The sequence below is a fragment of the Tenebrio molitor genome, chromosome 4, assembly GCF_963966145.1.
Source record: "Tenebrio molitor chromosome 4, icTenMoli1.1, whole genome shotgun sequence".
NCBI classification, from domain to species: Eukaryota; Metazoa; Arthropoda; class Insecta; order Coleoptera; family Tenebrionidae; genus Tenebrio; species Tenebrio molitor.
In genome coordinates, this window is record NC_091049.1 from 27,727,301 (window position 1) to 27,753,070 (window position 25,770).

Here is a 25,770-nt window from a genome sequence, read left to right on the forward strand (position 1 = left end):
TGTAAGTTAAGGTCATCTCCGTCGTCACCGAAGGTGAGAAAATCGTTAATTACGTCAATTAATCGAACTTTACACCCGTGCGACGACTGCAACGTTCTAATTGTCTTAATGGGAAAATCAACAAGATATATAGGGTGTTCCAGAATAGAGGGGACGCTTGGAAAGTTTCTTCGGCACGTCGTTTGAGAATTATTCATAAATCGCTTTGTTTGGAAAGGTGAAAGATGATTTGCCGAGCCTTCGGTTTGTTGTTCAATTGAAAAACACTCTTACATGCATATGAATAGATCACCAGATTAATTCAGAGTTTCTATTAGTGAATTTGCAAATTCTGAAAACTGGTTGTGAGACTTGATGGTGCGATACTTCCGTCGGCCTGTTCCCATTTGTGCAGATTTGACACTGTTTGAAGTTGCTTCCGAAAGTTTGTGCAGACCAGAAAGTAGAAGAAAAAGAACATTTTGTAACAAAAAAAGGAGATAAATTGTTTTGTTTGGTGGAACAACAAAGCAAGTTTATTGCAGAAACGAAAAAAAAAAAGAACAGGAACCTCAAATGTGGCACAAAAGAATTTAGAAATGCTTTTATTCTGTTTTAAAATTATTCATAAAGCGCTTTGTCCGGAAAGGTGAAAGATAATTTGCCATGGCCGCGCCTTCAATTTGTTGTTCAATTGAAAAACACCATCTTACATGGATTATCGAGTCAACAACAATTAATTTGACATTTTCATTGGTGTGCTGACATTTTGAAAAATGGCTGACAACTTGCTTCTAAACACTGAAGAATATCACGTTTCTCGCATTTGCGAGTCACAGTTTTGTGGAAATTTGACAGAGAGCAGAACAGATTGGTCTTTTTACTTCAGAAAAAAATTACTTTGGGAATTTTGTTCTACCATGTTTTGTAATAGAAGAGTCTTTTTGTGATGGTAGAAGAAAGAATCTGAGGCGTTTACAGTGATATTTTTGCCTTCCAGAAGTGTTGAAAGCACTACAATACAATCAGTGTATTTTTTCGCATTAAGAAGTTACCGAGAGTGAGTAGAAAACATCTCAGAATTCTAAAAATTCAGAAATCTAGCAGACGACAATTCCTTCAGAATCAGGCAATACCTTCTGCTATTTAACAATATTGAAACTGACAGAAGAGCAAGCCATTGGTTGATAAAGTAGCGATGTATTAGTCTTCAATACACAAGAAAAACTGTTCGGCAGTCAGAAATTAAGAAATGACACAATTAATTCAGAAAGCGTTTGGAATGGAATTTCTTTAATGCTAAGGAGTAGCAGTAGATTAGTCTTTAATTATTAAGGAGTTAAGAGAAGTTAGTAGAAAGAGATTTCAAAATTGCTTAAGACATTTTGTACCAGCAGAAAGCATTCATAATGTACTATTCAGAAGTAGTAGAAATAATGGAGAAGAATTCGTTTCTTCATGATGGAAAAATGTCTTTTTCGTATTAAGGAGTTACCAGAAGTTAAGATAAAGAGATTTTAAGGCTATTTTACAAATTTGGTTTCATCAGAAAGTATTCAGAACGTGATTTGTACTATTTATTTACAAAAATAGAAGAAAATTGCAGGGATAGGTTGGTTTCTCCGTTATACGGGAAGAATTGTTCAGTCTTAGGAAGTAGTGAGTAGTCACAATTAATAAAAAGAGATTTTTTAGAAATTCAGAAATTTGGCTTCACCAAAATGCACTTAGAATGGGATCGGTAGGAAAGAATTAAAGCAGCAACAGAATGAAGATAGACTGGTCTTTTTGATGAAAATGGAATCTTTTTCTATTAAAATTCTATTCAAAATAAACAGAATGAAATATTAAGAAGACTTCAGAAATCTGGCTCTATCAGAAAATGTTTGAAATGAAATTTCTCCTATTTAGACGAACTAAAAACTACAAAAATAACGAGAAATGAGTCTCTTCTTAATAGAATAGCACTTTTTCTGAAGAAAAGGATTTCAAAATTATTCCAGAACCTAGATGGACACTTGGAGATAATCAGAAAATATTTAGAATGAAAATTCTGCTTTTTAAAATTGTAGAAAAGAAATAGTTCCAGATTAAGAGCTGACAATTACCAAAAAATATTCAAAATGAGACTAAAACACATCTAAACATCCTGAAAATGTCGCCTCTAAGAAATTTCTGAAAACAACTTACAGATAATTTCCAAAATTTAGAGTATACACTCTCTTCAATCATACTGTTAGTGTTCTTAAGTTGCTTAAGAAACAATGTTTGGAATGCAGGGAGATAAAAGTGTTAACGATTTTTGCCACATCCAGAAATTTCTGAAATCACAGAAGTGTAGATGGGAAGAAACAAGGAAAAAAGATTGCGAGAAGTACGAATAGGGTAAAAAAGAAATCGAGGAAAAGTTAGTATTCGGAAGATCCAGAAGATTTTGCTGAAAATTTCTCTGCGGAGGAGATAACAGCAGTAGTAGACTAATGTCAAAAGGAAGAAAACAAACAAGCACAGAAGAAGATACTTCTAAATGGTGTCTAGAGGCACACTAAAGACGGGAAAATAATGGCAGAAAACATACTATAGCAAAACAAAGAAGAAGGAAGAAGCATCAAGTCGAAGAAAAAAATGTCTTCTGAGGCAGAAAATAAACGGGAGAATTGTTCTTCTGGGAAGGATGTTTTAGAAAGGACTTGGACAATATCACAAACATTCAGAAAGAGAGAACGCTTTTGCAAAGGGAAAACTACATTTATGGAATTATGTAGGTACTTTCAATCCTGGGAAACACGCAAGGAAGAATCAATAAAGCAAAGGTAAAAAGTTTGTGATTTTTTGAGATAACGAATCTTCAAAATTTAGAGTATACACTCTCTTCAATCATTCAGAAATTTCTGAAATCACAGAAATGCTCATTTGCACATTCATTTTCTGAGCCGATTTGGATCTTCTTCAGAATGACACAAACAACACATTCCAATTAATTTTATCTGGTGTACTACAAGGATCCCACGGACCCCTCCTTACAATTCAAAACAACACAGATGCCCACTTGTATAAAAAAAATCTCCAGTCTACAGATTTTGCAAACATTTCTTTTGCTTTTTTACTTCTTAGTGTGATATATTATTCGGCGAAAGAACCAGGATCCGGCTCGAAGGACCACTTTATGTTCGGCGAAGAAACACACATCGAATAGGACACGATTTATTTGACTATTTCATTATGACATCCACTTCTCGGTCCACCGACTTTTAAGGTATAAATTACTCAGACCTGATGCAATTTTAAGTGATTTAAAAATGATGTCTAGGTATCACTTTCTCCGCTATTGGTACGTGGGAAATACCATAAATTAATCGACCGATTAATTGATTTGCGGATGAGCCGACCCGTCCAGTCAAATTTTGATAATGTTGGCAACCGTGACCTTTTCATATCACGCAAAATGGTTTTGTTTTTTTTTATGTTCCGTTTTAAATGTTATTTCTAATCCTTTCTTGTGGCTTCTTCACTATCATAATTATTATTACCATCACAAGTAAAAGCGTCTTGACAAAACATGTTTTAGAGAAGCAGAAGAATTAAGGAAAAGAAGAAAAAATGAAGAACAGAGCTTTGTGAGATGTGGGAGTTCCTGGTTGCAACAAACGGTCGTAATAACAGAAAGTGCCATATTGTTCCACATCTCGTTTGAAAATTATTCATAAATCGCTTTATTTGGAAAGGTGAAAGAGAATTCGCCACGGCCGTGCCTCCAATCCGTTGTTGAATTGAAAAGCACGTTCTCGCATGTAAATTAAGTGATCGAATCCGCAACGATCAGTTCCGGTTGAGTGGCTCGGTCTTTTGGTAAAATTTGACAGTTGTAGTGCGCCCCGGTGGCCAGATCGGGCCGGTCTCCCATACTGCACTTGACAGGCGGCGAAAAAATATGCAAATGGCGACGTTCTGTTACGGAATTTAATAGAACCGTCAGAATTAATTATAACTCGGCGAGCGATCGAAAAAATGCCTTCGCCGGCGCGAGTCAGTGGTGAGTTCGTAGTTTATTTAAGAGAATCGGGAAATGCGAGCGATGTCGCATGGATGCGGCTCTGGGCGGTGTTTGTAGAAAAATCGGGAATACCGTTGAGGTAATTACAAGACAAAAAGAAATGTTGTCGACGCATTAAACAACATTTGGTTAACGTCGGAGCGCGAAACGATGCTAAGAGTTTGTGCAAACAGAGGAGCGCGAAGGATGCTCGGAGGCCGGTTCGGCCCGTTTTTTGGCCCCGCCGAAAATCCACCTCGGTCTGCGTCAGTTTTTACCGAAATATTTCTCGAAATGAATACGGCAGGACGTGACGGTTTTACGAAATCCGGTAAAAACTCGCCGGAATCCGTCCGCCGTCGCGGCTCACAATTAAAATTTGAGCTTCTCGGAATCGAGAGGGCCGGATCCGGGCCGGGCAGACGCTTTTTGCCAGGAATTCAGGAAATATTTCCAAGCGAAATGCCAAAAAATTATCACGACGAAGAAATGTCACCGAGATTCCCAAATTCGGGTGAAATCTGAGACTGACTGAACAAAGAAGTATTAGAAAAGAATGAGAGAAGGTCAAAGAGGAGAAAGAACTTTGGAAAAGGCATGAAGATGCATTGAAGAACGAGCTAGAAGCAATAAGAAGATATATTATTTGCAAGAACATCTGGAAGTGTAGATGGGAAGGAACAAGAAAAAAAAGGTTGCGAGAAGTACGAATAGGGTAAAAAAGAAGTCGAGGAAAAGTTAGTATGCGGAAGATCAAGAAGATTTTGCTGAAAATTTCTCTGCAGTGGTAGACTAATGTCAAAAGGAAGAAAACAAACAAGCACAGAAGAAGATACTTCTAAATGGTGTCTAGAGGCACACTAAAGAGGGGAAAATGATGGCAGAAGACACACTAGAGCAAAACAAAGAAGAAGGAAGAAGCATCAAGTCGAAGAAAAAAATGTCTTCTGAGGCACAAAATAAACGGGAGAATTGTTCTTCTGGGAAGGATGTTTTAGAAAGGACTTAAACAATGTCACAAACATTCAGAAATGGAGAAATCTTTTGCAAAGAAAAATGTCACACCAGAAAGGGAAAACTACATTTATGGAACTATGAAGGTACTTTCAATTGCTCCTGGGAAACACGCAAGAAAATGGTTAAAGAAGAATCAATAAAGCAAAAGTAAAAAGTGTTTGTGATTTTTTGAGATAAAGAAAATAATCAGAAAGTTCGTTCTTCTAATTGGTCTTCCGAGACACATAAGAAAGTGATGACCATTTAACAAAGCAAAAATCACGTAAAAAAATACAACAAAGTGAAATGTTTGTATTTTTGAAATCTTCTCTTTTTGCTTTGTTCTACTGTGCTGCTGCTGATTAAAAAAATGTTAAGGATAATTAGTAGAGAAACTGGTTTTTCTACCATAGAAATCAAAAGAAGAAGAAAAGAAGAGTTAGCGAGGATGTTGCAGAGATGGAAGATCCTAAGCAGAAAATTTCTTAATCCAAAATAAAAAATTACAATGACAATTGACTTGGGATAATAGAAAGTTCAGAAAAGACGCCAGTTCTATTTTTGATTCCGCTCAATATCAAAAAGTAGCATATTTTTATGAGAAATGGAAAAAATCTACTTCTGATTGGTCCTATATAAGAGAATAGTGAAGCTCATAGAACGTTTGTTAAATCGAAGTCTTTTTGGGGTGTTTTCTTTTGGAATGTTTTAATTTTTCGTATTTACATAAAATGTTAAGAACAATAGTGGGGGAATTGATTTTTTTACCAAATAAGTACACACAAGAACAAAGAAAGAGTTACCAAGAAGGGCGTAAGAGATCAAAGGCCTTTGGCAGAGAATTTCTTAATAAAAAAAATGATAAATGACTTGAGATAGGTCAGAAATGATGACGGTTCTATTTTCGCTTTTGGTTAATATCAAAAGATCTTCAAAACGTCTAACGTTTGATATTTAGAAGAAGAGAAGAGAAGAATGGTGGAGGAGTAGCAGCTTCACTGTGGAAAACCTGTCCAGAGCGAAACCTTCCCAGTAGAATTCTCTGAAGATGATTTTCGTAGAAGCTTTGATAATCTAGTTTAAAGAATCTGTTGATTCATTTTGACAAAAAAGAATGAAAATAGGAGAATGAGAAACTTTAGAACTTGGTGTGTATACTTGTGCAATTTTCCGAAAAAGAAACAGTAAATTGTGTCTAAAATAAACATCAGAAGTAGCAAAGAAGAAAAAAGAGAAAGATGGTGATCTTAGTTGTGAAAAAATCAATAAGAGTGCCAAAAAGAAGCAGAAACTAGCACAGCTTGAACAGAGACTTCAAATTAATCTTCTTCTGCTTCTGGTACTTCTAAGGTACTCTCTTTACCGCGACCGCAATCGAGAAGTAAACCATATTTTGTTCGAGTAGCAAAAACATTTCCTTCCGAAAACAACCAAAACGGTTCCCCCGAAAATTCCGTAGAAGTCTTCTTACGTGTTGTTTGTCCAACGCGATTCACCGTAATGGTTCGTAATGACGCAATTTGTATTCTCTAATTTAATGGTTTCTGCTTTGTTATTTAGGCACCTAATGAATTTCTCTTAATAATTTTAAATGATATCCTAGGCACATAATTGTCAGTGTTGATTCCACGAAAGTGCGTGACCGGATTGCCAATCTCTTACTCCTCACACACACGCACCAAAAATTAATATGGCGCCCGAGATCCATCTCCTCTGACACTTCCACAAATCGCTGAGCAAAAAGGATATAAAGGGTGTGGCAAAATGATCCAAATTCTTGCAGAAACTGGTAAAATTAATTCCGATACGGTACGACCTAATCACCAAGTTTGAATAGAAATGCTCTCACGGTGAAGCAATAAATTTGATTAATTCGATTTTGGGTACCACCTCGAGAACCAAAATGTTCAATACTCTTGATTTCGAATGATTCCGATTGTTGTCGGCGGTTCTGTCTGTGGGTGAGGCTCAAGAAATAGTATTGTCTGGGTTCACCTTGCCCGCGCGGGGGGCGCCGGGGCACGGGGGGCATTTGATGAATTGAGAAAAACCGCACACGCCGACGTTGCTATTATTTAAATTGTGGTCAGGGTTCTGTCTTAAAAATTCGCGAGTAATTGAGCGAGGTGGCTCTGGAGAAGAGAATGAGTCGATATTTTGAAATTTTGAGAATTTTTGATGCCGACTGTCAAACTTCCAAATTTGTTTGTTTTCAAAAAGCATAAAAATGTTTAAATTCAAAATTTTGGAAGGGAACTGCATTTAAAAAAAACATGCATATTCTGATTTTGGCGACTTATTTACTACATATTTTGACTAAGATTGTTTAATCTGGCCTATTTGCTTTCATACCTTTATGTTTATATGTAGGTATTTTGCAGCGCTCCAAATAATCAGACACTCGGCTTCGCCTCGTGCCTGAAACCTAGTTGTCGCGCTGGAAAATACACCTACCGTACTCTAATGCAAATAACTACTGGAAACAGCATTTTCCAAAAACTGAAAAAATTCACAGTCGTTTATCACTATGTATTTCCGAAATTACCAATAATTTTTGAGTTTTTTTTTTCGAAAAACTGTCGTCGCATTTATCAGAAGTAATATCGCGTGGTCTTTGAAAAATTCCGCGAAACATCGCGAAAGTTATAAACGACTCTTTTCCATTTTTAAAGGTACATTCCTTCACGTTTCGCCGCGAAGCTGTCCGACTCGGGCATTTAAAAAGCTTCGTTTCCCTTTCCTCGAGTCCAGCGAGCTTCTGGCGCTTGCAAAAGCTCTGCATCCGCGAAAAATCGCCTCACCTGGATTCAGGCCATACGAATTTGGAGACAGAAGGCCGGAAGTAACTGTAGCCATTGTAGCCAACATCCAGACATCCCTGGAACAGAAAAATCCCCAGATTAACAGCCGCCACTTCTCCGTACACGCAGTCGTAAACGAGCCGCATTACAATCAAAATTTCAAGAAAAACAATTAAGCCGCGGCTACGAAGAAGAAAGTCTCGGCTAGAAATCGCAGTAAATGCCACCGTTGCACTGCCACCGCTCATAAATCACGTCCCGCGCTTAGAAACTGTCGAAAACTAGCGGACCCAGATCTCGCCGCGACATTTTTCTCCCATCGGAATTCGTCGCGCGCGACACCAACTTCTTCCCCACGCGACAAATACGCATCCGAAGACGTGACGGAATCGAGCGTGACGGACGCGTCGTCGACTTCTGGAAACGTAGGCAAGCTAAAGCAGGTCAAACGTAGAAATCCTGCGTGTGTGTGAGTGTGTGTATAGGATGTAATAAACGTTAGTAATGAAACATTCGAAACTTATGGACACGCCCTAATATGAACAGAACAATAACTTAAACAATGCCATAAATATTTATTAGAGGCTAGCGGTGTGACACTAAAAATCTTTAATTGCCTCTTCTCTCCAGGCCCGGTCTGGCGGACGCGAATCGGGTCGGTAACGATGACACCGGCGTTATTACTGCTCCCAGAACCATTAAAATCGCGTTCGGACTTTCGCAGAAGCGGATTTATTGCATGGGCGGCGTGGACGGCTGGTTTCGTATCGAAAACAAAAGAAAGCGGGACCGTTTATGGTGTATGTGTGTATGGTAGGTGGCCCATTAAGCGGAACCCTTAAGAGCGACGGTTTTTCGATGAAGGGCACGGATGGGAGGCGCTGGCGATGTCGCGTCCGAGGCTAATTCGAGAGGCTATAAAAGGTGTGAACGGGCGATCAGAGGTGGAGTAAATGATCCCAGGAACGAGTTACGGTGGTTAGTTGATCACAATGAGCGCCATTCCGATCGGAAGAACTGGACTGGATGGGTTTGAGAGGCTGTGGGTTGAGGTTCAAACGGTCTTGATGAGACCAACTTCAGTTCTCTTATTCGCGCGTCTTTTTTGGACAAACCTCGTTTTGGTCATTTTTGAAAAATTTTTGGAAGAACCAGATTTGACAATATGGTCCAACTGGAATTTCTTGTGCGATCTGGACAGTACGAGCGATGAAAGCGACTGCCAAGAAGTGTAACGCAGATTGTGTATAGGAATTTTTCTGTTGCATTTTTGAAAATTGTCAAATTTGACAAAATTGACACATTTGTCAATGAAAGTGACGGTAAAAAGACTGTCAAGAAGTATAACACAGATTGTGAAGAGGAATTTTTCTCCGTTGCATTTTTGAAAATTGTCAAATTTGACAAATTGACACATTTGGCAATGAAAGTGACGGTAAAAAGACTGTCAAGAAGTATAACCCAGATTGTGAAGAGGAATTTTTCTCTGTTGCATTTTTGCAAGTTGTCAAATATGACAAATTTTGAAAAATGACTCATTTGAAAGGTTCATCGTGAACGAATCGTGCCATTAAAATGATTTCTTAATTGATTCACAATTGAAGAGTTGATGATTAAAAAACCAAAATGAAACACTGTTGCCCCTTCTTTTTTCAATATTTTTCCAAAATGTACTGACAAAAATGTTTGTCAAATTGTGCCGGCTTGATTTAAATTTGTTGGTTTGTTGTTGAGCGTAAAAAAATTGTTGATAATTAAAAAATGGTGGGAAAAATCCATGAAATTGGAATATTTTACCTACTTCTTTTTTATACAGAGAAATTGTCAATTGAAATTTTTTTCTTACTTTAACAACATTACGTGCCAAGGTTCTTCAGTTGTTTACTTATTAACAAATCTAAACTAGTAAGTCCAATACTGGAAAGTAAGGTACGTAAATATAATCATTTTGAACAATAAAACAAAATTTAAAAAAAAATCTTGATCAAAAAGATCTTCAATATTTTCAAATTCAAAGTGTTCTACTTTGATTAATCCTTTATGAAAACTATTTCTTTGCAAACATTCCTTTAAAAAATTCTTAAATCTTAAAATATTGAGTGTCATAATCACATTTTTTTCTTATTCTTGTACAATATAATTGCTTTACATATATGTATCATGCGTTCAAATGAAAACCTGGGCTGAGCAGGCGTTGAAACAGTGTAAAGTTTGAATTTCCCGCCGTTTGACACGAATGACATTTGTTTACGTTTAATCAGTATATAACTCACATGTTTATTTTTAGCAAAGTGTCTCTTTAGATATTTGTTTCGAGAACAGGAATCGTTAGTTATTAAATTTTTAATGTAAAACATTGCTAAGAAAGAAGAGAAAACACAAAGATTTTTGGTTTATAAATTTGAGGTTAGTTGCCAACATGCTCTAATTACAACTGTCAATTTACGCCTTAAAAAAGCAAAACAATTGACGGTGTCCAACGCTTTCCCAGTCCAGGATTTCATTTGAACGTCCGATTATATGTATAGTCGCGGACAGAAAAAAGTAGACAATGTTTTTTCGGTAATGTAAGTTTGTTCACTCTTTCTATGGTTACCATTAAAATATTTATTTATTTATTATAGTAAGCCCGGGTTACTCAACTAAATTTTAGCAAAATTTCTTAATAAAACTTGTCCTACTTTTTTCTGTCCGCGACTGTATGTATGTAAATTTTATTTTTATGTTATTTTCAACAGAATAAAAAAATTAGATAATAGATACATTTATATTGTTGGTTTTTTAAATGTTTATAATTTATTAACAAATTGTAAATATTGTTCCAAATAATCCTAGATACAAGTATTCGATAAAAAAAAATATAGGTATGTTATGTTTTACTTTTACAGATAATATGTGATTATCAGTCGCATTTTTTTTATTCCATATTTTCAAAAATATTTCTTTTTCAGTAAACAATTTGTAAATTGGGTTATCATAACTTTTTTTTCGACAAATCGTAACTGCAATGGATCAAAAAAATTCCAAAAAGAGGAGTGTTCCTAGAATATTTTGTATAGAACTTAAAAAAATCATTCTTGGAATCAAGATACATTTCGTTTTTGATTTGTTGCTTGAAGAAGTCTGCAAGTTGTTGGATATTTAAAAAAATTCAAAAATGAATTCTTTATTTTTCAAAATTTTTTCATTGAATGTTTCCCGTAGGGCGCAGCACAAAAACAAATAAGAATCTAGACACATTTCGCTCTTGGTTTGTCGTCTGAAGCAGTCTCAACATTTTTGGATATTTGAAAAATGCAGAAATGGATTCTTTATTTTTCAAAAATTCTTCATTGAAAGTATTCTCGCAGCGGCTCATCACAAAAAAATAAGAATCAAGGTACATTTCGCTTTTGATTTGTTGTCTGAAGAAGTGTGAAAATTCCTGTATATTTCAAGAGTTTTCAAAAATCGATTCTTTATTTTTCAAAAATTTTTTTGTATGAATGTTTTCTGACAGTGCTCAGCGGAAAAAAAAAGAATCAAGATACATTTCGCTTTTGATTTGTTGCTTAAAGTCTGTAAATTGTTGGATATTTAAAAAAATTCAAAAATGGATTCTTTATTTTTTTTTAATTTTTGGTTGAATGTATTCCCGCAGGGCGCAGCACAAAAAAAAATAAGAATCTAGACACATTTCGCTCTTAATTTGTCGTCTGAAGAAGTCTCAACATTTTTGGATACTTGATAAATGTTCAAATGGATTCTCTATTTTTCAAAAATTTTTCATTGAAAGTATTCTCGCAGCGGGGCATCATAAAAAAATAAGAATCAAGGTACATTTCGCATTTGATTGTTGTCTGAAGAAGTGTGAAAGTTCCTGTATATTTCAAAAGTTTTCAAAAATCAATTCTTTATTTTTCAAAATTTTTTTGTATGAATGTTTTCCCGCAGGGCTCACAACAAAAAAAAAACAGAATCAAGATACATTTCACTTTTGATTTGTTGCTTGAAGAAGTCTGTAAATTGTTGGATATTTAAAAAAAAACAAAAAATGGATTCTTTATTTTTCAAAAATTCTTGAATGTTTTTCGGCAGGGCGCAGCACAAAAAAAAATACGAATCAAGACACATTTCGCTCTTGATTTGTCGTCTGAAGAAGTCTGAATATTTTTGGATATTTGTAAAATATTAAAAATGGATTCTTTATTTTTCAAAAATTCTTTGTTGAAAGTTTTTCCGCAGGGCGTATCACAAAAAAAATTAAGAATCAAGATACATTTCGCTTTTGGTTTGTTGCTTGAAGAAGTCTGTAAGATGTTGGATTTTTAAAAAAAATCAAAAAAGAATTCTTTATTTTTAAAAAATTCTTCGTTGAAAGTTTTCCCGCACAGCGCATCTATTAATTAGTTCTTATTATTTTTACGTAAGCACGCCCAGAACAGAATTCACACGAACCCCCGATAAATTTGAGTAATTTGACACTTAACCTAAAAGTTACAATTCTCACCAAATTTTACACCAGACAGCGTTGCCGATAGTAATTATCGAGGAAAATGCGACGTTGGTGGTTTTTTGATTTTCGAATGGACTTTAGTTTTGAACTATCGCAACAAACGTCACATTTAATGACAATTGTAAAACAGAAAATGGCGAATTAACGATTCGAAGGATTAAGATAAAAATTACAATGGTGATGTTTATTTTATTAAATAATATTACAACATCCGTTGCAAATTTTCACCATTTTGTTCAAAACACAAACGGGCCCTTCGTTTAACTTCACTGCCACCATTTTGTAACATGATTTGATTGTTATTGATTTATTTAAATAAGTGTATCGATTCACAAAAGACCTACGGCTCCAGTTCCAGCGCCATCTTTAATAACAAATTCAATGGATCGCTCGATATTTCGCTCTTCGTTTGTCGTCTGAAGAAATCTGAACGTTTTTGGATATGTCAAAATCTTTCAAGAATGCAAAATGGATTCTTTATTTTTCAAAAATTCTTCGTCAAGCAGCACAAAAAAAATAAATAAGAATCTGGACACATTTCGTTTTGGATTTGTCGCTTGAAGCAGCGTTTGGGATATCTGAGAAGTGTTCAAAAATGGGTTCTTTCCTTTGAGAGATGGTCGACTACTGTGTCTGTAATTTCCTGAATGGAATTTACCCGTTCCGCGACGTCAAAACGCGGAAACGATCGCTTAATTTTTTTCCCAAATTGATGATTTACGAGTCGAGTGGTGGATCGAGCCGATCGAAAAAATGATTTAGTTGACTGAAACCTCGCGTGACTAATTTGGCCCGACCAATTTTAAACTAAATTAAACCTATTCGATGATTTATCTCCGTAATTATACAGACGCCGATTAATAAAAAAAAAACCAACGACCGCTAGAAAAAAGTGGAATCGCCGAAAATCGATCCGTGTCGAATCGGCTGATTGGCAAAATTCAAATCAGCGCTTATCACCGCGACTTAATGCCATCCTCCATTATAATAATTTTTATGAGGCGATTTGTGCGACGAGGAGACAAAAGCGAGAAATCAATTAACAGATCAAATCGACTAGATCTAAGAGGAATGAAAGTCCTTTGTGGTATCTCGACCATCGGCCATAAATTAGGCGCAGGATGCAGGAAGGTCGACCGCCCCCACCGCGGTTGCATCGAAAACGGCGATTTTCGATAAATAATCGGATTAGGCGCGGGGGCCGAAAATCCCCACCAATCGGGGCCGAAAAAATTTTAATATCAACTTTTTCAAAGTTGATTTATGGAGCAACTGTTCGAGGTGGTGGACCTGAGGAGTCGCCGCCGGCGACCCTCTGGGGGAGGCCCAGTGCGCGTCTGATCGACTGAATTATTTAAATTCGGTTTGTATACACAGAGTGCAAGGGTTCCGAATTTGCATACGGCCATCTGTGTCCGCATTACAACCCCCGAAAAAATAAAAATTATCCCTTTCAATGTTTCCTTTATGAAGAGAGCGCGGACTATGAAATATTGCCGGGGTTTTTTCCGGGGGCCCCTCTTTGCGACATTAATGGATTTATCACCCTCATTGTTTCGTTGTTTCCTTACGGGAGCGACGACAGGGACGGATCCAGTTTGCGCCGAAAGGGGGCGAGGCCTCAGTTGACACCTTTACCGCCATTTTCACCGCTTTCCCTCGGACACTTTCGCGAAAAATTCAAACACGTCAATTATTATTAATCACTCGCCTGTCAGAATTCATAATTTCGTTCGGGCGTTTGGACAATTGCTGACGAGAGGAGAGGAGGAGGACGCGAAGGAAATGCTTCTCTAATGACGACCTAACGGTACTTTATTAATAACATTTTGGACAACTTCTTTTGTGTCAAGTGCGCCAACTTTTCTTGCCTACTGCGAGAGTGAACGCTCCTACCTTTCCTTTCAAAATTAACACATTGTTCTTCTAAAATGTTCAAATCGATCAAATTCTCATCAGATCTGGTCCAAATTCGAATTGTTTATACAACATTCCAAAACAGACAAAATTTGTCAACATCTGTTTCTTCATTCTTTGCAGATTTTATACTGACATCTGTTTGTTACAACTGAGAAAAATATTTTGTTGGACTAGTTTTACAGAGCATTTACCCAGATGTATAGTCTGAAAATTTCAAAAAGAAACGTTGGATATGAAAAAAATTATCGGGAAATATGTCTTGGCAGCTCGTGCAACAAAACCGCTGTGACAAATCTGTCCGGATCTAAGTTTTGCCAAAGAATCACGGCAAGCTACTGGATTTGTATTAAAGAGCGTTTGTCCAGTTAGTTCGTGTGATAGTTTCAAAGAAAAATATGCAGAAATGGGAAAGTTACACCTAGATGGAGCTGACCACAGAAGCTCCGAAAACTGCCACCAACAGAAACTTATCTCGATTTTAGTTTTTCCCAAGAGTTACAGTTAGATACTGGGTGTGTTTCAAAAAACACTTCCTTAGTTATGTATTTTCAAATAAAAAAAAAATAAATGTTCAATAAGAAGAGAGTTATCTGCTAACATATCTTGGAAAATCTAAATGTCAGACTTGCAAAATCGCCGTCAGAAACTCATCTGGATCTGAGCTCTTGTAAGGAGTTGCGGCAAGATACTGCACTTGTTTTAAAGACCATTTATCTACATAACTAGTGTAGAAATTTTAAAGAGAAATCTTCAATAATTAGAAAGTTATCTACAAATATATTTAGAGTAGTCCAAAAACTAGTATTTCAAGATTTTCACTAGACTTTTAGGAATTTTAGCTTTTCCAAAGAGCTGTTTGCATTATAGATGTTTGTAAAATGTCAATAAGAAAGATTTTACAAGATCTTGATTATTTGCAAATATATCTTAGAAAACTTACATTCCAGATCTCAAAACTCCCTGGCAGAAATTGCTCTAGATCTCAACTTCTCCAAAGAGTTGCGTTAAGCTGTTGTGCTTATTTTAAAGAACACTTGCCAGGCTAGTTACTGTAAAGATTCGAAAGAGATATCTTCACTGACGAGAAATTAGCAATTTAGAAAGTCTTAATTGTCAATCTGTCAGAAACCTGTCTGGAATTCAAATTTTCCAAGGAGCTGCACAAAATTGTTGGGCTGGCTTTAAAGAGCACTTATCCAGATACATATTGAGGAAATTTCGAGTAAAAAGACTCAGTAATAAAAAAGTTATCTATAAATGTATCTCAACTGAACCATCAGTGTTCAAAAATCATCATCATAAACTTGTCTGGATCTCTGATTTTATAAGAGTTTCCGGTAAGAAATCATATACGTTTTAAACAGTATTTGGATAGATATCTGGTGTGGACATTTTGTAAAGAAATATCCAATAGCAAGAGATTTATCTGCAAATATATCTTGAAGCACCACACTTTCAACACCGCCATCAGAAATCTCTCTGGATCGTCATTTTTTTTCACACTGTGTCTTGACTATTCCAGGGAGATGATTTAAAGAACACTTTCGAGGATAGTTATTGAAGCAAAAGAAGAAAATCTTCAATAGCCAGACAGTTATCTATAAATATTTTTACGGAGGGGTAATCATCAGTCTTGCAAATTCGTCATCAGAAACCTAATTGGATTTCAACGATTCCAAGAACCTGTGCCAAGATGTTTGGCTCGTTTTAAAGAGCATTTGCCAAGATACATTTGACGAAAATTTCAAACAGAATAAATGACTCAATAACAAGAAAAGTATCTTCGAAGACTCAACGGTCAGCTTTCAAAGTGTCCATTGCAAACCTGTTTGGGTCTTTGCTTCTCCAAGGAGTTGATCCAAGATGTTGGGCTTGTTTTAAAGAGCACTTGTCCAGACAGCTGGTGTGAAAATTTCAAAAAGAAATGTCCAACAACAAGAGAGTTATCTGGAAATATATCTTAACATTCTTATTTGCTAGGTCTCAAATCCTTGGTACCAATCCATCTTCATCTCAGCTTTTCCAAGGAGTTTCGTGAAGATATTGGACTTATTTGGAAGATCACCTGACTCTACACGTTACAGGAAAAATTCAAGTTGTAACAACTAGAGAGTCATCTGGAAATATATCTTGAAAGATCCAATCACCAGTTTTCCAAGCTCTTGTTTGGAAACCTGTCTGGATCTTAGCCTTTCCTAGAAGCAGCACCAACATATTGATCTTGTTTTAAAGAAGATTTGTCCAGACAGCTGGTGTGAAAATTTCAAAAAGAAATGTCCAAAATTAAGAGAGTTATCTGGAAATATATCTTGACATTCTCATTTGCTAGGTCTCAAATCGTTGGTACCAATCCATCTTCATCTCAGCTTTTCCAAGGAGTTGCGTTAAGATATTGGACTTATTTGGAAGATCACCTGACTCTACACGTTACAGGAAAAATTCAAGTTGTAACAACTAGAGAGTCATCTGGAAATATATCTTGAAAGATCCAATCACCAGGTTTCCAAGCTCTTGTTTGGAAACCTGTCTGGATCTTGGCCTTTCCTAGAAGCAGTACCAACATATTGATCTTGTTTTAAAGGAGATTTGTCTAGACGTGCAGTAACAACAACAGCTTTTCAAAGACCAGACCAGAAAGAACCCAAAATTTTGGCAAAGTGTAAAAGTTTATGGGACTTGTCCCAAAATTTTGGCAAAAAACTTCTCTCCACACTAATCCTTGGATACTGAAGAAAACCAATACATTTTCTTCGTTTCTTGGTGTAATGGGAAAGTGTGGAATGGGCGATACCCATCGGTCAGTTAAGGTGCGTGCACACTACAATGTTTATTGGTCCATTATCTGTTGGTCAGTAGAAAAAGTGCACTCGGTCGTATTTCACAGACGGAATTAAAACATATATGGTATAAAGTCCGGTATAAAATAACTTGGGATAATAAAAGTAAACTAGTAACATTAAATCATATTTTCAATAAAACTAATTTTTCTTTGCAATGGAGAATTTATTACGGAAAACCCATAAAATTTTATATCCCAGAAGACTGTAAATTTTAAATACAATAAAATATAATTTTAATTCTAAGTAGGCTGTGTTTTATTCGCGTCCGTGAGGCGTTTACGCGCGTTTAATAATTTCATTATGAACACAGGCCAATTAAAAAATTGCGTGTCGCGAGGGGCCCAAAAAAAATCCTTGGAAAACTTATTTCCATAATTTTAACGATCGTTTTGCTTGTTCATTGTATTAGCCGCTTTGATAAATGATGCATACAATTCTTTTATTTAAATGTAAAACCCTTGAATGATTAATGATCGACCAGATACTTCACAATACGACTTCTTTTTTTATCATTATTATTATTTTTCCACGTCACGAATTAACATCGGATAGTCTAATGATTTTTCTATAAATCAAGCGCCCCAGGCTGGACAGATGAACGTCGACGCCCCAGCCCCCTAGATGTGGGGCTCGGATTCCGGCCGCTCTTCCACAACTATTCACCTTTTACTGTTTTATTATCTGTGTGGAATTCCGCTTTTACGATTATTTCGTCGTCGTGGCCCCGAAAAAAACAAAACGAAAAAACGCGCTGGAATTATAAGTCGATAAGCTGTTTTATTGGAGCTTCCTGGAAGGAAACTTGAATAAATCATAACCTTTGAATCAAATGGAAAAAAGACGAGAACGAATTCTCTGTCGACCCGTTTCAGGTTTTATTAGGTGTATTCTTGTGGGAGCGGTAAAAAAATCATTTGAATGGATTTGATTTGTGTGGACTGATCTGCCGGTTTTTTTGGGGATTTTCGACGAAAATTGCTCATTTACCTGAATATTAAATTCATAATCCAGAAAATGACGAAAGTGTGACGGAATATGTGCAAAAAATGGGTTTTGTTTGTGACCCCGCAGCAAAATTGCTTGTTTGGCAGAGGAATGTGTCCTGGATTTATCCGCAAAAGAAGGAATCTGGAGAATGGCTCAATTTTATTTTTTCGCGTTTTTGCCGACGGACACAGAATTTTTCACATTCTAGTGGTGGTGTACAGGGTGGACAAAAATAGATGGGCGGCTGAACGGTATTTTCACCCTCTTGGGTGGAACTGGATTTTTGAGTGATTTCGAAAAATTCCAAAAATCCGTCAAAAATTGCCAAAATAAATTATTGAAGGTTTCTTCACAAATGGACACATCTAGAATGGAACACACTTTTTCTCTTACATATACCGGGTGTTCATTTAAATTTATCCTCAAAATAGGCGTTTAAGAGTCGATTGTGAACGCACCACGAATTACAGATTGCAGCTGTTTAAATCTAACCTCACTTTTTGCGTTGGTTGTGTTTTTGTGGTGCGTTCACAATCGATATCGGATGAAATGAACACCCGATATGTATACACACACACACACATATTTAGTGTATTGCATTTCAGACATTTTTTCAAGTAACTGATATAGCAATAAATTTAAAATGAAAGAATAATAAAAATGACAAGGTAATAAAATGATGGTTTTTTATCCAATCTGGAAACAATTTGTTGATCACGGAATTGTTTTTCATAATAATGAAACATATTCTAAATAGGTAAACAATTTCCTGGTGAAATGTCAAAAATAATTGTTTGTCGAGGCAAAAACAAGATAAACTTGAATTTAAAATTAATAAGAGTATCAGATTAGACAAAACTTTGTGAGATTTTTCACGTATTGCGAACTTGTAATGGATTTCTCAAAAAGGAAAAACAAAAAGATCTAGATCTAAAAAGAAATAAAACCGAAAAAACTCGTGTCATGCATTTTTTTTAGGCACTCTTATTGAAACCGGTAATTTTACGTACTCACACGCGGACGAAAAGTATCTTTTTTTTGGACGCTGACCGTGGCGCCCTCTGTTTAGTAAATTAGAAACGAAACCGACGTAACCGTCTTTTGCTTTGTGGTTTGTGCGGTCGCCTAAAAAATTTAATGTGCACCTTTGCCACAAAGTGCCTTTTGTAGCCTGTTTTCAAGCCTCGGCTGCGCCTCGGCCAGAAACCTCAACTCGGGCAAAAAAAGATGCACTTTTTGGCCTTAATACACAAATATAACTATTCTGGTGTGTTAAATGTTTTAATTTTTTTGGTTTTAGAAGTGTCATCAATGTCTTTATATTGTTAGCTATACAAATATTTTTATAATCAATAATTTTGTATTGCAAATTTTTACTTCAAGACTGTCAACATCGCACAAAGATCAAGCTGACTCATGAGAAATTTCATCTGTTGGTAAAAATGTGAAGAAAGTTCCTGGAACGCCTTCGACGTTCCTAGTTTCAATGACTTTCTTGATCTTTGTAATCAACCTTCATCAGGAGTATATACAGTTATGACCTTTATACAAAACACAAACATTTTTCAAACACCTTCACCTGGGCAAATTTTCCTAAAAACGTTTGTACAAAACGTCAAAAATAATTCATTGCTCCAACCATCATGGTCCATCTTCACCCAACATGTCCAACAGATTCTTTAACACGTTTCCGCTATTTTCTTTAAATAGTTCCTTTCCAAGGTTTTGCATTATCCAACAATTTGCTTTCTCCAGAGCCACGTGAAGGTTGCCTCAAATCTTTTACAATCTGACGAAACACTTACTTTTCTATTTTTGTTTTTATTCACCACTCATGGGGTCCACAACAAATCAACAGGTGCCAAATCAGGACTCTAGGAAGGTTACACCACAATTTACTTACAAATGGCAATGAGAAAAAAGAAACAATCATCTATTTCCTTTGCTTCTAGACAGACTAGAATCTGGAAGACGCATCTGCTAATCAATCAACTGCTTTGGATGTATTGCTTCTAAGATTTTTTTACACCAATTGACACGCTACTGTTTTTAGGCATCACAAACTCTTTCTTCCATGCCCAAAGTACTTCTTCGAATTCTACACATGACTCTATTATCATCTTCTCTAATTCTTCTTCGACTTAAATCGTCTCCAAGCGAAACCCTTTCAAACTTGGCTCCCTTGTACCAGTCGATTCAGAAGGTACTTGTTTGCCAAAAGCACAAAAGAACTTTTCAAAACACTATTTTGGCGTGAAAAAATGTCTTGTTTGTTTTTTTATCCAGGCAACATCTCATTCAAAATCTTCCAAAACCAAGAGAGTTACAATTGCCAATGTAGTACCACCCAAGAAGTGTTTTTTCCTTGTGTCTACAATTTCACAGAGCCACTTGGGAAGTTTTGGAGCAACCTTCTTTGAACTTATTAAACTATTAAAGCACCAATCTGTCCAAGTGACGATGACAAAAAAGAAGCAATCATCTATTTTCCTACAGTTCTGGACAGACTTAAGTGCGTGGAAGACGATTCTGCTAATCAGTGATTATTCTGCGGATTGCTTCAAATGTATCTTCTATGTATTGCTTCTACGATTTTTTTCTATCAATTAACGCGTTGTTTTTGGACATCTGTCCTACCATGGAGCACCACAAACTGTCCCAACACCCAAGTGGTAGTGTTACATGTTAATAGCACACTTTCCAATGCCCAAAGTACTTCTTCTAATTCTAACATGGCTCGATTGTCATCTTCTATCATTCTTCTTCGTCTAAGTGAAACCCTTTCAAACTTGGTGCCATTGTACCAGTTGTAACCATCAGTTATGTAGGTACTTCTTTGTCAAAAAAGGAAGAAATTTTTCGATGCACTATTTTGTTGCGAAAAAAAAAATTTTTTTCAAAAATTTTCTAAAACCAAGAGAGTTATCTCAACCTAATGTACCACCCAAGAAGCATTTTCTGCACTTGGGACGTTTTTGGAGCAACCTATTATGACAAAGCCAAAAGCAGAAAGAAAGTTTTTGATGCACAATTTTGTTATGAAAAAAATTCTTTTTCAATTCTTTTTCTAAAACCAAGAGAACTGCAACTCCCGATATACCACCCAAGAAGTTTTTTGTACGTTTTTGGAGCAACCTACTTTGAGTATATTTAATTAGAAGCTCGATTAGTTTTAACATTTTGCGTCGCAATTCCCTTTTCTGGCATTCTTCTCCGTGATGCAACAATTCGTTCGTTATCTCCGGCCGCCACGTGAATATTAAATTTCCGCGACAAAGCCGTGGAATGTGAAAATGAACATTTCCGAGCTCCGTCCGCGTTTTTAAACGGTGACACACGACAACTTATTAAAATTTCTTGGATTTCTACAAAAACAAAACGCCCGAAATAGCCGCCTGACGCGTCCATACATCATCGGAAAAGTCTGGGCGACGCTCTCGCTCTCCGCTTTTCCTTCACCCGTGACCCGTGACGGATTTTCTGGGGGGCTTGCGAAATCGGTCACGTGACACTGGCCCATTGAAAATGAAGCCGTCTGATGTTTAATTAAGCGTAACGCAGCGTTACTCGACATTCCTCGCTGCTAGCGCTATGGAATTATGTTAAGCGGAGTGATAATGGTATTGTTGTTAAACCCACATTCGAAATTTGAATAAAATCAAAATTTATAACGAGAAAATGGGTACGGCGCGCGCTCAAGCGGGGAGGGGGCGCGCGACGCCACTGCCTTGTCCCGCGGAATTTATGGGGGCCAGCCGATTTCGACAGAATCGCGAATTGATTAAGGAACGAATAAATTGCGCCAAGAATGCTGTTTTGCCAAGTTTTTCAAAAAAAGACACTTCGAGGAATCGACACATGTACAGAGTGTTTACTGAAATGTTTCCAGCGCATGACGAAAAAATCATAACAATAAAAATAATAATTGTTATTATTATTAATCTCCAAAATTGCATGCACCATTAAAGAAGGAACAAAACTAGTATGCGATAAATAAATAAATTCAATTCAATGGCTTGATAATATAATTTAAAAAGAAAACAGAAATTAACAATTCAGTTGGTTTATATAACAAAAAGTATGTGAAATATGTCATAAATAAAAATCACCCTGTATACATTAATTATATAAACGAGTGTAGAACGAAATTTTATAATATGGCGGTTCAAAGGAAACAAATCTACTGTCATTGGTTTAGCAGTATCACGTGATCCATGAGTATGTGATTAGTTGTGCGCCTATTCGCGCCGCCACTGTGTGGTCGCGCCGAATTTATGTCCCCCGTCCGAGAACCAGTTCTTAAAATCGAATAAAATCGGAAATTCTTGTAAAGGAATTAAGCAAAAACCCGATAAAAGCGGTCCGACAGCGGCGGCCGGTTCGGGGGCGGTGAACCGTCCGTCGCGAAACGGGGCGAATTAAGCCACAAAAATCCGGAGACACTCCTACGTTTCGGCCGGGCAACATCAGCTTTTTTCCTTTATTTATTTCGTGTCGGCCCCGGCGCACCGACTTGTCGGACACGTTTTAAACGAACCGGAGGAATTTTTGGGGAATGCTCTTTAAAAGACATCACGGACGACACCGATAACGCCGTTTTTATATCCCTTGGACGCATTAAATTTTTCCGTTTTATTGCTATATTTACCGGACACCATAAAATAACATCATCAACGGGGGAGCTTAATCGCTTTTCCATTTTTAAAAGCCGAGAAACGTGGATGAACTTAATTGGGGGGCCCCAATAAAATTGTTTAAATAATCCAAAGCGACCGCCGAGCCAGATTACCACCGATTTATGGTTGCAACAACAATGTTTTTCTAGCGGCGCTTTCAGCCGGCAAATATTTGGATTGAATTTCGTAAAAAATTATAAATTACGCAGGATTAGAGAGAGGATCACGCCGTCAACAAAACAAGCGCCGGATTATTCCACCCTCGACGGACCAGTGGCGGAGGCGACCCCGCCGGACTCCTGCATTACCGACCGAGTGGGTCGAGTCCGATTATTCAAATCATTTCCTGTTGATTTATTAACTGAAATTAATTAAAAATATGTACAAAATCGCAAGCACGTATGTGTAATTTGTCAACGCTGGTCGCCATCTGTTGACTTGTGGAAAAGGTGAAGGTCACCGCTCCAACACACCAATTAATAATTTTTCTGCCGGAAAGTCAAGACTCGACGATCTTTTCCCCAAAATTCTACAAATCGCCCGGACGTCACCGCCAAATTTGACTTTTTGAACAGTGTCACGTGACGCGGCCATTGTTCCTCTCATCGTTACATTATTTATGCCGACCTCGGCTATTTTTACGCTTGCAATTTCAAAAATAACGGAAGAATTTGTAGCTTTTGCCAGATGACAGCTGACAGGTCGTAATTTGTGTCAACGTGGTACGACACTGATTTGCATAAATATGAGGAATTATTAAAAAGAAAAGTGAAGAATTTGGGTGTGGACCGTGACGAATTTTTGGAAATTTATTGCTGTCAGGGACTAGGTTTCATGATGAAACACAAAAAAAAAAAAACTTGTTGGTTGAGTAATTTTAATCAAGTTATTTTAAAACAAAACTTAATAATCGTGACTTGAAACTGAGCTGGAGGTCTTGATTTTGATTTGTAAGTGAGACGCCCGATATATATGTTTCTATCAGAAATCAAAAATTATTACTACCTACATATTAGTATTTGCAAAGAATTTAAAAAAATAAATATTTTAACAATTTTTATATGAATCACATTGTAACTTTCTGGTGTACATATACAGAGTGTTTATTTAGAATTACAATGAAAATTATTTCTTTAACCTTCAGAAGTTCTGAAATAGTTTGTGGTAAAAAATAACTTCTCAGTGGTTTTTTTTTTCAAGATTTTGAAGATTTTGGGGGAAATTTTGGAAAAATAAAAATGACAGCTCAGAAGAGGAAACTGCAATGCTCTTCGATGACTCACTCAAAATGTTTAAAAAAAAATGTTTTTGAATTTAAAATTATTTTCAGCGTTTAAAAATCATTCAATTTCAAAATTTTGTCAAAAATCTTAAAAAAATACTACAAAAGAATCCTTTAAAAAAAATAATAATTTCTTAATTATGTACTTCACTTGCACTAGCTTTGAGGATGTTGTGGTAATTTAAACCTCCTAAGTGATTTCATTAGACTGGAAGTTTACTTTGAAGGTCTTGAACAACATAATTTTGAAATAAAAGCCTTTTTTTTTCAAAAAAAGTAAATATATGTCCTACTTCTCTCCACTAGATTTATTTCTGTTTAAAAAAATTGCTACCTCTGTTATGAATTTATTTCTCAAAAAAATATGCTTCTGTAATTTTTTTTATTTTTATCTAAACCTTTGTGGACGTCAAAATCAAAATTACGCAAAAAAAACCGCTTCATTGTGTTCCTTTGAAGAAAAAAAGTTCTTGCAGAACTCTTGTGGTCAGAAAATGGAAATAAAAACACAATTTGAGAATCACTCTGTATATATTTGTTTAAGTAAAAAATGCCCAAGTGGAGAAAATATTTTTTGTGTTCTACCTCACTATACCGAGTGGTTTATATTTGATAATATAATCTGCTCATAGAAAAGTACAATTTGGGATATTGCTATATACGAAAGTAAAAATTTTTGAAAAAAAATCTAATACAATTTATTTTGAAAAAATACAAATTGTGCACGAGGCAAAAAAAAATATTTGTGGTTCATGTTGTGAAAGTAACAAACATTGAAGTTGGAAAGAACAAAAAGTAACAAATGGGAAAACGCAAAAAAAATACGAGTATAATGAGCACATAATAAAAAAAAACTATGTACCATATTTGGTGACTTGAAATAATAACAAACTATAAGCTCAGTTTTAATGAATTTCAATTCTTTTTTTTCCTAATTTTGATTTTGCGAAATATGACTTCAACTTCCAGTTTTTAACTGAAACACTCTATATATATATTAATTATACGGCATTACTTAGGTTTTTGAGAAATCAATTAGTACTGGCAACGCCATTACTCGAGTAGTTATGTTATTGAAAAATCCAAACATAATATTATACAGTGTGTCCCATTTAAAAATGTAACGTCAACATTATACAAACTCTTTTAAATATCTTTACAATATTCCTGTGACGATCGTTGAGAATGGAAGAACTCAACAACTATCGGGTGTTCAATTAAAATTTCCCGTTGTCCGATTGTGAACGCACCACTCGTCAGTGTGCACAATAAACGCAAAAAGTGAGGTGAGATTTAACCAGCCGTGATCCCTAATCCGTGGTGCGTTCACAATCGCCTCTTCAACGCCAACTTTGCGGGGAAATTTAAATGAACGCTCGTTACATCTTAATAATGATTATAAAAAATATATAATTTTAGGTGGGAAAAATTATCAACAAAATAAAGTAGGTACATGTGTAACGAGTTTTTAACACAAGACCGAACACACTGGCTATAAAATTTTCTAAAACAATAAAATAAAAATTTATTCACTATTCAGCTTTATGCCAACAAAGTTTACGGTTTCGGAGGTAATTCTGTTTTCTTTTGTTAATTTTACATCGTGCAATTCTCGATTTTGTTCCACTTTTCTGCAGACCCACACATCGACAACACTAAATTCAATTGTTTCACAATTTTTGAAACAGAATATGGTGGTACTTTGTAAATTGCGAGAAGTATTGAGCTCGCTTGCGAGAGAGGTAGGGACGTAGTTCTTTG

The 25,770-nt window shown here is 36.1% G+C and overlaps 1 protein-coding gene across 4 annotated transcripts in view; it reads right to left on the reverse strand.

Moving 5' to 3' along the window:
• Positions 1 to 25,770, reverse strand: part of LOC138130039 (zinc finger protein castor homolog 1-like) — a 144,804-nt gene that overhangs the window by 47,369 nt on the left and 71,665 nt on the right. For all 4 annotated transcript variants that reach the window (XM_069046405.1, XM_069046406.1, XM_069046407.1 and 1 more), the window contains exon 2: positions 7,810 to 7,886. In XM_069046405.1, coding sequence (XP_068902506.1) covers positions 7,810 to 7,876 — 67 coding nt within the window. In that variant the 5' untranslated portion in view covers positions 7,877 to 7,886. The remainder of the gene's footprint in view (positions 1 to 7,809; positions 7,887 to 25,770) is intronic.